At 31.2% G+C, this 13,314-nt stretch overlaps 1 protein-coding gene across 1 annotated transcript; it reads right to left on the bottom strand.

Annotated features, from left to right (window-relative positions):
• Nucleotides 1-616: 616 nt before the first annotated feature.
• LOC126550394 (uncharacterized) lies at nucleotides 617-8,934 on the bottom strand. Its single transcript, XM_050201828.1, has 2 exons — nucleotides 8,497-8,934; nucleotides 617-3,353 (listed from the first exon to the last, which is right to left on the bottom strand). The coding sequence occupies exon 2, from the start codon at nucleotides 3,268-3,270 to the stop codon at nucleotides 1,117-1,119; it is 2,154 nt and encodes a 717-aa protein (XP_050057785.1). The 5' UTR covers nucleotides 3,271-3,353; nucleotides 8,497-8,934; the 3' UTR covers nucleotides 617-1,116.
• Between the last annotated feature and the right edge of the window lie 4,380 nt (nucleotides 8,935-13,314).

Below are 13,314 nucleotides of genomic sequence, written 5' to 3'. Positions count from 1 at the left end.
ATCATATCGTCTAGCATAATATAAAATTATAATATATTCATGATGTTAAATGATATAGATACTATAATTTATATGAATATAGGATATTTAATTTTAAACATTATTTAATTATTAAACATTGACAACAGATTCTAGTAAATGTAAAAAAAAATCGTTTATTATATATAGGTAATAACCGTTACAATATTATCGAATCATAAGATAAATTTACATCATAATAATACTTATTGTAATATTTTGAAATTGCTTATTTTCTAGAGCTTATAGGATAATATTACTACTAACTAAATTATAAAAATTCATTAAAATATTCTTGTGCAATAATATAATAAATCAAACGTGAATGATAATATTAAGTTTAAAAATGTATGTAAAATTATGTGCAATAATATAATAAATCAAACGTGAATGATAATATTAAGTTTAAAAATGTGTGTAAAATTATGTGCAATAATATAATAAAACAAACGTGAATAATAATATTAAGTTTAAAAATGTATGTAAAATTATGTGCAATAATATAATAAAACAAACGTAAATGATAATATTAAGTTAAAAAATGTACCTATGTAAAATTATGTGCAATAATATAATAAAACACACGTGAATGATAATATTAAGTTAAAAAATGTATTTTCGATAAAAAAAAATAACTTATTATCTATGTCAACATTGCAACACAATGTTATTGTTATTAAAATATTCGAATACAATATTAATATTGATATGCTAAATTAAAAAACCCGTGACTGGCACACATTTAAAAAAAATTTTATTGTACTTATCTAAAATCAATCGCTTAAATACACGAATGGATGAGTTAAAACTTAAACTTATAATGTTACAAAAAATGAAATTAACTATCAGTGTCACAAATAGCGTTTGTGTTCATTTTAAACTAAAGTAAAAACTAACAATATTGTCAGCTATATTCGAGTGGAAATGGGAGACGAGATTCGATTCGTTATTAAAAAACGTATATTTATTATAAACTAATATTGTAAACGGTGCAAAAAAAAAAAAGAATATAGCCGATTTCGATTAACTCAAAAAAAAAAAAAAAAACGCTTAACGACAAAAATTATATAGGTACGTCGTGACACGACTACTGCAAACTTACGACTGTTCGGAAGCACTGGCGACGCCGTTGTCGACCGCACGACCGCGACCGCGACCACGACCGCGACCACGACCGCGACCGCGACCACGACCGCGACCGCGAGCGCCCTGAGCAGGAGCACGACCGTCGTCACGTCCACCGCCACCGTCACCGCCACGTCCACGGCCACGTCCGCGTCCACGTCCACGGCCACGGCCACCACCGGTATTACCGATGTCCGCGGGCCGGACGGCGGCGTTCGACCTGACCCACCTGTGGTGCATGAAGTAAAAGTGTTCGAACGTGAACCGGTGCATGTCGTAATCGGCTTGCAGTGCGTAAAACACCACGTTGCAGTATTGGCAGTAAAACCGGTTTTCCGGTCGGACGCAAACCGGGCACCGGGACCAACCGCGGTTGTGCGAGTACGAACTCATGTACGTGCAAGACATGCACGCGTGCAGCATGATGTCGCGGCCGTTGCGCTCGAAATCTCGCATCAGCGCGTACATCATGTGCAACCTCGACGGCACACTTATGTCGTGGACCCCCGTCGAGTGCGCCGACTGACAGTGGTCGACGAACACGTCCAACGGCGCGTACAAGACCCTGTTGCAGTCGGCGCAGAAGAACGACATGTACTGTTCGTCGTCCTTGTCCGGGACCTCGTCGTGGCGCGCGGCGGCCAGGTGGTCCGAGAGGCTTTCCATCCTGATCCGGACGTTGCACACGTGGCACTCGAACAGCGGCACGCAATTGTCCGGCAACAGCGCGGTCACCTCGCACGAGTCGTTCTCGCCGTGCGTGGCGGGCGGTCGGCCGTTGGCCGGCCACAGCGCGTTGCACGTGCCACAGAACCGGACGGTACCGTTCGGTTGGCGGCATTCCATCGCCGTCGTCCGACCGACGGCCGCGTTTCCGGGGCGCTGGAAAAGCGAAGTCCAAGGTCGCTGTCGTGGTCCGAGCGTGTGGATTGGGTCCGCGGGAAACACCTGCAGCAGCTGCGACACCCTGGGCTGTGATCCTTGCAGCGATCTCGGTTCCGCCAACTGAATGCTTTCTTCGACGCCTCGTTGCTGCTCCTGCGGGGACGGCGGGCTCGGTCGTCGTCCTAACGTGCGGCGACGATCTGCGCGAGACTGCGGCTGCGACGCGGACTGTGATCCTTGCAGCGATCTCGGTTCCTCAAACTGAATATTTTCCTCGACGCTTCGACGCTGCTCCTGCGGGGACGGCTGGCTCGGTCGTCGTCCTAACGTGCGGCGGCGATCTGCGCGAGACTGCGGCTGCTGCACGGACTGAGACCCTTGCAGCGACCTCGGGTCCTCAGACTGATTTTGTTCGACGCCTCGACACTGCTGCAGTGCCGACGACGCGCCATCATAGTACGCGTTCGGATCAAAGCTGCAGTATTCACAGTGCAAGAACGACGGGTTGTGCGGCACGATCGATCCGATCCACGGCGTCGGCGTGGACGGAACACCGCCGTTTGCAATCATCAGCGGCATCGGCTGCATTTCGGGATGGTAGTTGTTTGTATACACCGCTTGATGTAACGGCGGCATCGGCTGCATTTCGGGATGGTAGTTGTTGATCTGCATGGTGTGATATTGTGACGGCGTCATTGGCTGCTGATCGGGTTCATACGTCATTGGCCAGGTGGACAAAGACTGCTGTTGTGTATCGTTGTCCAACAGCAATTGCATCATGGTAGACGGCGACAGTCGTTGACTGGGGTCTATCGGCATTAACCAGGTGACCGTTGACAGTTGTGGACCGTTGTCCGTCGGCATTGGTATTTGGGACGACAACTCTTGTAAATCGTGGTCCGTAATCGTCGGCATTAGCTCGTGGGACGACAACTCTTGTGGATCTTGGTCCGTCGTCGTCGGCATTGACTCGTAGGACGACAACTCTTGTGGATCTTGGTCCGTTTTCCTCGGCTTTAGCATGGAGGACAACAATTTTTGTAGATCGTGGGCCTTAATCGGCGGCATTGAACTGTCGTACGACAATTCTTGTGGATCGTGATCCGTCGTCGTCGACATTAGCTTGTAGGACAACAACTCTTGTGGATCGTGGGCCCTCATCTCCGGTGACAACGATTCGCTAGCAGAAGAATTAGTCGAATTAGTAGATGTCAACACGTTTTCTTCTTCGTTTTGCGACATGTCGTTGTTTTTTTTTGTATTTCTGATCGACGTTTCCGTGATAATATTATACGGCTCGATCACTGTCTCACCGGAACTTCGACCTGTAAATCAGACAATCAAACACGTATTAGAATTCATTAGTATATAATACAACTCGAGTATTGATATTATATACATGCGATCATGATATTATCCGTGATCGTCGTCAAAGTGCGAATTAAAGGGGCCTATCTTTAAAATATTTTATACACCTAGTTATTAACTTGGGCGCAAAATGTCAATAAGTAATTAGGAAAATCCGTTCTAATCGTTAAATAACACACTATATATTATCATAAACGAAGTATTTAACTATAATAGTTATAATTTATATTATAGGTAGCATTAAATTATTTTTAATAATTATAATATTACGTAGGCATCATTTAGTCGCATCACTTGTATTGAGTGTCACGCGCTTAAACCTACACGACACTTTCACACCAGGGACGTAGGTACACAGGGGGTGTTTTGGGTGTTCAAACACCTCTCGAATTATTTGATTTTTGTAATAAAAATGTAATACTAACAAATTAAAATAATTAATATAATTTGAATAAGAATAAAAATACTGAAACAAGATTTATAAATAAAATAAAATTATACCTATTGTGCATTGATGTGATGGGAACAAAAGAATTAAAAAAAAAAAATGTCTACTTTTCAATAACTGATTTTCAAAAACACCCCTCAAATTTTTTTCTGAGAACGTCACTGTTTCACACTTTAATAATCTTATAATATAGTACAGTTATATATAATGAACTTCTTTCTTGTTTATTGAGAGGCATCTGTTATCAGAGATTTCACTGTAATTTGTTTATTAATCAAAATGTCATATTAACAGTTATATATTTTTTTAAGTTTTTAATTTTAAACATTTTCAAAATTATCGATATTGATTTATTAATACATGGAATTGAAAAAGAAAAGTGCCAACGGAAAACAAATATCAACAGTTATGTAGACAAACATTCCAAACAAAAAGAACAATTACATTACTTAAAAAATATTCAAATCATGATCAACGACAAGCACGGGGCTAGAAAATATTTTCCAATGGGTGTGGGTGGAACAGATACTTATTATTGTACATGCAAGCCCGGATTAAGGGAGGGGGACGTCCCCTATGCCCACATGTGTAAAGGACTAATAGTCTTCTCAGTTCAAAATTGCATTGAACGATAATTTGTATTTTTTATAGTATCTATAAGGCTATAAAAATATTTTTATTTTTTTCTTATTAGTACTAACGAACGATTGGGCCTGTTAAAAATCTAAAAAAAAACTTTTACATAAAAAATACTTCATTTTATTTGTAATAATATGTTTTAATAAAAAATAATATGTTTTTATTGTTTTTTATCTTCATTAATCGTTATCATACTTAAATAAAAACATTTAAATTTGTTTGTTATATACTTTTATAATTTTTTATAATTGTTTTCATTGATAGGTGCCCTTGAAGGTCTTAATATGGGCTTGGATTTTTTTTTTAAAGGTATAATGATCATTCTGATAAATAATTGCATTTCATTTTACATATTATGGCTTTAGCACACATTACTTCTTACATCATTCTCAGTAGTCTAAGTTCTAAATAAATAATATGTGTAAACTTTTTGATAGTTATCAATGCTTTAAAAATACAACCTGTTTTTTTTTTTTAATTTTATTTTAAAACTAAAAAGGGAATATTTTAATATACACTTTAAAATTTAAAGTACATATTGTAGAAAGTTACTTTATACTTTTTATAAAATATTATAGATCTATTAAAACTAATTCATAGCCTTGCAAGTCACAGGCAATTCAAACATAAATACTCATGTGTTCAATACAGAATATTTTAAACATTTGAATTAAAAATAATTATAAATTTAATGGATACATTTGGATATAATTACAAATATCTTTCGTTACAATCAAATCTAGATTGTAGATTTATTAAGTATATTATTATACACTTATACCATGCAGATTTAACGAATATTTTTTTTATTAACTCTCTAAATAAATCTAGTATGAATTAAGTACAAGAATATGACATTGTGAAGAATAATGGCGTTATAAAATATTTAAAATTAATTAAAAATAAAATGCATTGATAAATATTAGATAGTAACATAACAATTAATTATCATAAATATCTATTATTTATAAGTAAATATAATAACCTAATAATAATATAAGTATCTATTGAAAAATAGCCTACATGTTAGTCCACTGTATAATTTATTATATTATTAGTAGGTATTTGACTACAATAAAAATATTTAAATTTATATAAATACTGAAGGAAATGAATTTATTTGAATTATTAATAATTTTATGTAATGATAAATGATAAAATTAATAATTTAGTTCTTAAAAAAATAATATATGACATTCTGTTACATTTTTCAGTGATGGTTGAGAGAGGGGGCTGATGAAGGTGCTTGACAATTTTATGGGGTCTATAGCCCTCCCTGCTCCATCCCTTAGCGCCGTGTCTGGTCATCAATATCAACATAATACCTAACTACACAGCCAAATAAAAAGAAGATATTATATATACTGCCAATTTCCAGCACCTTTTTTTAGATAACAAAATTAAAGTACTTAAGAAGATGCTGCATCCACATTTATTTTCTGTGTCTTACACACATATTATATCATAGTTAATTTTTGTTCACCAGTTTCAATAGTGTGTTTTTAGTTACTTTTATAAAACTAGATCAGTAATAGATATATTATGCAAGGTTGGGCATTGGGCAAGTTAATGATTTTTTTTAACTTAGTTAAGTTAAGTTAATATGCATCAATAACTAATAAGAAAAAGTTAAAAGTTAAAAGTTATTAAAATTTTTGGTTAACTCAGTTAATTTAAAAGTTTATACATATATTTTTTTAACTTTTTAAGAAGTTAAAAGTTAAAAAAAAGTTATTTTTTTATATGTTAGCGTTAGTTTAGATTTATTTATAATTTAATTATTTATAAAATAACATAACTTAGATTTTATTAAAAATAACTCGTTATTTATTAAGTTAATATCAATAAACATCAATTAAGTTAAAAATTAAGTTAATGAAAATTAAATTCAAAAAAGTTAAGTTAAAATTAACTTAACTTTAACTTTTTAGCTCGTTTGTGCCCAGGCTTGATATTATGTCTGTGGAACACTTGCGGTGTATACTTTGATGATCTAATGGTGTATTCCCTAAATATCTAATAAATATCTTAGCAAATATTTCATAAAGATCTATCTTTTCTTAAATATTAACTTACTATTTGTGTAGACACTAGACACCAATGAAATATTCCATGAATACTTTCCAAATTTTTCCTCAGATATCTAATGAATAATATGCTCATTGCTCATAGATTCTTTTAATATACTCCTAGTATATCTTAAGCAAAACATATTTATACAGTAATTATATTCTATTATTTATACTAACAAAATTAGCCGATTGTTGAAAAACATAGAAATATGTTACATACATATAAATTCTAAGAAATACAAATTTAAAGGGAATAGGGTGCCACATTAATATGATTTGTGACTGACAAGTGCTTAACGTACACTAACATAATCAAGCCACACCAGACGGTCAAAGAGTCTAAAAAGATGTGTTTACATGGATAAGACAAAATCATGTTATGCGCCACGCACACACGCACACACACACACACGCACACGCACACACACACACACACACCACACACACACACACACACACACACACACACACGCACACACGCACACACATCTTTCTGCCGACCACTACGTCAGCAGCGGAATTTTTCATGTACTCACAGCAATGGTCAGTTAACGTCGGCGTTAAAAACAATAATATGTCAATTAGACAATTTCCGAGTCCTACTGACCACCATTGTACTCACTCGTCACGTAATTCTATTAAAACATAAGTACCTATATATTACAACTGTTACCACAGTTCTATAACTAGCTAAAATGATCGATTTGTTTTGAGAGAGAACTTAATTTACTACTTAAAATAATTTATAAATTATGGGAAAAACGTACAATAATAATTTTTGACGTATCACTATACTAGCCATGAAACGATACACGTTAATCAGGCAACAGTGAAAATCAGTCAATCGAGAATCGTTAAATAAGTCAGATCAGGGCTTATTCTAAAGCGCAGTTGGGCTTATATTGAGTATTTGGAAAAGCTAGATGAGCACTTGATAAACAATTTTCGCGTAGTTTATTTAGCATAATTTATTGTTATATTTATAAGATAAGACAAGCAAATAGTAGTTCTGTGATTTCTATATGTATGTATAAGAAATTATTAGCAATAATAAAATCCTACCTACTTAGTACATTAATGATAAAAAATGTGAATTTAAAAATGAAAATTTTAAACTAGTAACGACCATTGATTATAAATCAATGAGTCTACTTAACTATGTTTGTTATTAGAAATCGTAGGCAAAAGCCAACTCTTTAGTTCGGGTTTTTTAAGAATACTTAATACTGAATACCGATAAAGAAAATCTCCTATAAACCGTTTATCGCCGCATGTTTGTATTATATATTTATATCTATAATAATTATAATAATTAAGACAGAGATTTTAATCGTCTAAAAACTCTTAAAAATTCTCTAAGAAATGCATTTAAATTATATTTATTATAGCTTAGAAATAGGAAAAAAAATATATTTCATATTTTATTTTTATAGTATTGTTACTATAGTATTAGTTACTTGTTTAGTTCTGGTCCTAATGATCTAAATACGGAGTACCTATACAGAGATAATGGAACATAAAAGATTAGATGATTAGAAGAGATACGACAAATTCCATTGCCAAAATTAGTGCAATATTCTTAAATCAATAAATCGTCAAAGTTTGCATAATGAAACAGAAAACTAATATTTTTTTATTCATTTTAAAACTAAAAAACTATAAAGAGGACATTAATTAAAATAAAATATTTTAAACATGAATGTTTATTTTATTTCTTCAAAATAGATTTTAAATTTTAAATTATTCCACCTTTAAGCTAAAAATGTCATAATTTTTAACTATGATTTGATATTATATTTCGAGATTATTATAGTTCTATTTTTATAGGGTTATTAAAAAAAAAAAAAATGCGTTGTTGAAAAAAATCCTTACAATAAACCCTGAGTCAGATTTATAAAAAAAAAAAAATAAAATGAAATAGACGTTATAATATATTATTACCTTTTATCTCTGGAACCGGATAAAAATTATGACACGAAACGTTCACTTAGTCTTCGTACGGCGTATTATACACTATACACGTGTTTTGGGGTAGGAATTTTCTCGTCCGTTACTGTTGACCGTGTTGTAGACGCTCGACGACCGTCCAGCACAAGACTCGAATGAAAAGTGAAGAATGATTCCATGCTGACCTACTGAGTATCAAAAATTTGGGCGACTAAATGGTTTAAGCCACCGATTCGAATAATAGAATATCAATCCCTACTACCTGATAATTGTTATACTGACAAGAAACATAAAATAATGTATTTTATAGTATGTAGCTATACGGTTCGTGTTAAAGTATATATAGGTACTAGGGTCGAGATTCTCAGTGGGGGTTTGGGATTTGTAAACGTGCGTGTATGTTTGTCAAGCCTGACCCTATATGTTATGTCCAACAATAAAAACCCATACCTATATTATATAAACGACTCAGTGTGTAAAAAAAATAAACGTTTATTTAACACTTGAAATTAATGGAGAAAAATAATTCAGTCAATATCTTTTGCGAAAACAACTAAAAATACGTATAATGCATGTATAGACTGCAATAGCGTGCCTCAGAAATTTTCAATGGAGGTGAAGGATATACAAGGGATGATATGCATATAAAAGTGTATATTATGCTTTATGTTATAGATTTAATGAGAAATGAAATAATGCTAACGATTGCAATATTGTGAAAAATGTGTAAAACAATAAAATCTACCCTTTGGAGAATAGGCGGATATTGCCGGCGGGGAGGGGGAGTGATCAAGTCACATTAGACTGTTGAAGCGTCTAAAAATATGACAAAATTGTTAAGCCCCCCCTCCCCCGCGCACGAATGTGACCAATGCAAAATCCAAATACAAAAAAATGTATCAGAACTGACAAGTCATATCCCATAACTATAGATCAAAAGCAATAACACAAATAAAAAAAAATGTTAATTTATAAAGGAATTGCCTATACCTATTAATAAAAACGAAGCATAAAAAGTATACGAAAATAATATTCCTACATAATTCATGAAAAGGTAGAATATCACTGTAAATGTACCTTACTAGTTAAAATTTAATTACTTTAATTACTTTATTTAAGCCTAAGATACACAAAATTAGCACATAAATATAACGACCTCTAATAATAAATAGAAAAAATTTTCTGACATAATAATAAAAAACAAGTACATAATGACCATAATGTATTTACTTCGCATCAACAATAATATAATATAGCATTACATTTTTGATCTATATTTATCTACTATTTAAACATAACTGAATCTCTGTTATAATTAAACTGAATTTTAATCCTCACTTGATAGGTTTATTAATTTTTATTATTATTTTAAACTAGGGCAAAAACAAAAATACAATTATGTTATTAACAAGTGTATCTTATATTGAAATACCAAGAAAGAGAACGAAAATAAAAAAACTTCAAAAGAATTGAATATTATAGGTACAATATTAAGAATAGCGGAAATCATAGTTCTACATAAACATAATATTTTCAAATATTAATTTTACATTCGGCCGTAAGTGGAAAAAATTCTTTATAGATACCTACCTACCTACTTTGTGCACAAAACACACGATGAATACACCTGCCAAAATTAAATCGTTATTTAGACATGTGTTTCAACTTATAATAATGGTGTGAATGGTCTCTTCTATAGGGTCTTATATAGCCATATAGGTATGTGGTTTGTGACACGTCATTAGTCATTGCATTAATCTCGAACATTTATGTGTCCAGTCGGCGTCACACTGTCACAGGGTTTTATTGTTGTTACTGACAATAAATTAACTGAAGTTACATTAACCGTATAGATTGAAGTGTATTATTATAATTTTTTATACATTCACAATAATTGATTTCCTCCAAATACACAAAAATAAAAATAAACATCAATAGGTCTATTATCAATATTTTAAGATGCCAATTAGCAATAGTTTACTTTTACTATAGGTATCATTAAATCTATTTAAATTCATTGTATTATATAGATTGTTTATTAAGCAAATCTCATTAATAAAATTTAACCGAAAATGTTTACTTTAAACTATTATGTTTAATGCACAAATGTGTATAATTTCATTTTGAACATTTTATGTGTTTCAATTACATACAAACCTATACTATAACTATTTTTGATTTTGTATTTTTAAAATTTTGTTTTTATGGTCGTTTGTTCAAGTTTTGAGGCATTTTCACTATTTATTGAAAAAAAATTTAAGTGAAAAAATATATTACATACCTACTTATTATTTTATAATTACTAAAAACAGTCTGCAGTTAGTTTCAATATTACAATTAAAATTAAATTATTATTACCTATCAAAATGTTCCTATATTGGCCATTACTAAAGATTAGATATAAAAATTAAATTAAAGAAATCAATTTTTCTTTATAAATAATTGGCACTTTAAGCCATGATGTGTTAGATGAATGTATAATTATATTGAAATGTATGCGAAGAACACGGTCAGTATGTTATAAATTAAAAAAAAAACATTTTAATATATTATATTTTATATAATTTATATAATATACACAAACAGCAACTGTGGCATAGAATACAGATATAAATATGGAGAACTGTAGTCTGTAGCCTTGTGGAAAAATATAAATTAAATAATACGTCAAAAATACGTGTGTTAAAAATATTATGTTAGTTCATTAAATTTGGTCTTGTGGCCAGAATAATGAAAATCGTTTGGGTCGTCTTTACCTACCTACTACAATAGGTACTTGGATAACGCAACGCAGCCGGTTTGACATTCGTTATACCCTTATGGCGTTCTGTTGTGATATTCAAGATAAAAGACATCGATAAACCATTTTTTCTGTTGGAATATATATATATATAATACAAAACCGAATTTCTACAACGTAGCAGACACGGGTATTCGGATTCTGAGAAATTTGGCGTCAGCATTCACTCCCTTAACTCGGTATTCGTTATTTAATACATTATAACGACCCAACGATTCGTATACATTCCAACGACGAACACGATTATTTAGTAATATTATAGTAATAATATTATTTAGTACCAGGCAAAACGTTATTTTCCAAAACTGAGACTGACCTTCGGACCCTAACCGTCTCATGACTGCAGATAATACGCGTGAATAGACCTTTATCCAGCGTAATGCGACGATATATTTTTCAAATATAACACGACAGGGGTGGCCAAAATGCGGATCGAATCTTCTAGAAGAGATTCGGAACGTTACCACCAATATATTATATATTTTTTAAATACGTACTTGAGAAATAACAATATATTTTATTCAATTATAATTTGTAGAAAATATTTAAAGAAAATAATATAGTGTTTTCGGATTTACATCATGTTCATAAGTCATAACCATAACACATGATATATTTATGTATACATTTAATTATTTTTATAATTTTAATGAATTTTTTAAATAATTAATTAACATCTAAATTACGTATTATTTGGGTATTCATTTTTTTTTTTTTTTATGTAAATTGTTGTTGTTTTCCTTTATATTTTTTATTTCACTTTTTTACTTGTGAATAATCGGTATAAAAAATTAAAATATCAAAAATTGAGTCTTATAGTTTATACCTCACCCGATGATATAACTCTCCACTACAACTTTTAAATAAGGTGTTATGCTCTAAGACCATTCAGTAAGCTGTAGGTATTATTGGGGCAAAATTTGCATGTTTTTAGCTTAATATCTATTCTTCTATTCTTGTTTTTTTTGTTAATATTTATTCATTAGCTCATAGCTAGTGATACATATAATGTTTAATTCTGCAATTATTTGTATAATTTTAATAATTGTATACCAAAATGGATAAATATTTAATTAAAAAGAATTTATCTTTTTTGAATGTTGCTGAATAGAATGAGGAACATCTTTCAATCCTCGCTGTTTAAAAAGTGTAACAGAAAAATTACCTGTAGGCATTTTATTATACCTGTATTTAATATTAATAACATAGAAAATAACTATATTATTATAGGTACTAAAATCTTAGAGGTTTGGAAGTACAATTTCTTTTTCAAGTAAAAAATATAATGAAGAATTAGGTATACACTAATACACTATACCTATATCAATAGATTAGAAGAACAAAGTGAGAGTATCATATTATTATAACATTTTTGCAAGTCGTTCATATTTTGGTTGCCATTTGTATATTGTTGTATTAATCATAAATTAAATATAAAATCTTATTGAGTTATATTTAATAAAAATTATTAGATAGCAAATAGAGATATTTGCACATAATACTAAAGAGTCAGATTTATATGGTTACATATTACAATATTATGAATATTCAAAATGTTCTATAATACTTTAAATACTTTAAGACCTAAGTTTCTAGTGAGGTTAATTATAAATAAAAATGTTTTTTTATTTTTATAAATTTAAAACCTGCAGTATATTTTTTAACTGTGTAATGTATACATTTATTATAATTTTAAACAAACACATAATTCAATTTAATTTTAATTTATTGCATGTGTATAAACAGATCCGTTTCATACAATCTCAACATTAATTTAATGTTTATACTTCATACCTCACTATTATAATTAATTGCAAAAACAATCAAATTGTTATTCAGTAGTATTCTAGTACCTACCATTCAGTAGATGCCATCCATCTGAAATTGACAATGATGAAATATATTTGTGAACTAAAGAACAGTTAAAAAAAATTTTATTACCAACAAATTAAAAGTATGTTAAAAATATTTCAATGCACCATTTTTTTTCACTCTGACCTACAAGAAACATA

Source organism: Aphis gossypii, chromosome 2, assembly GCF_020184175.1.
Source record: "Aphis gossypii isolate Hap1 chromosome 2, ASM2018417v2, whole genome shotgun sequence".
Lineage (NCBI taxonomy): Eukaryota > Metazoa > Arthropoda > Insecta > Hemiptera > Aphididae > Aphis > Aphis gossypii.
This window is presented reverse-complemented; position numbering and strand designations above follow the sequence as displayed.

Excerpts from the sequence above, each read along its gene's own strand:
- LOC126550394 (XM_050201828.1), bottom strand. The coding sequence starts at position 3,270 with ATGTCGCAAAACGAAGAAGAAAACGTGTTGACATCTACTAATTCGACT.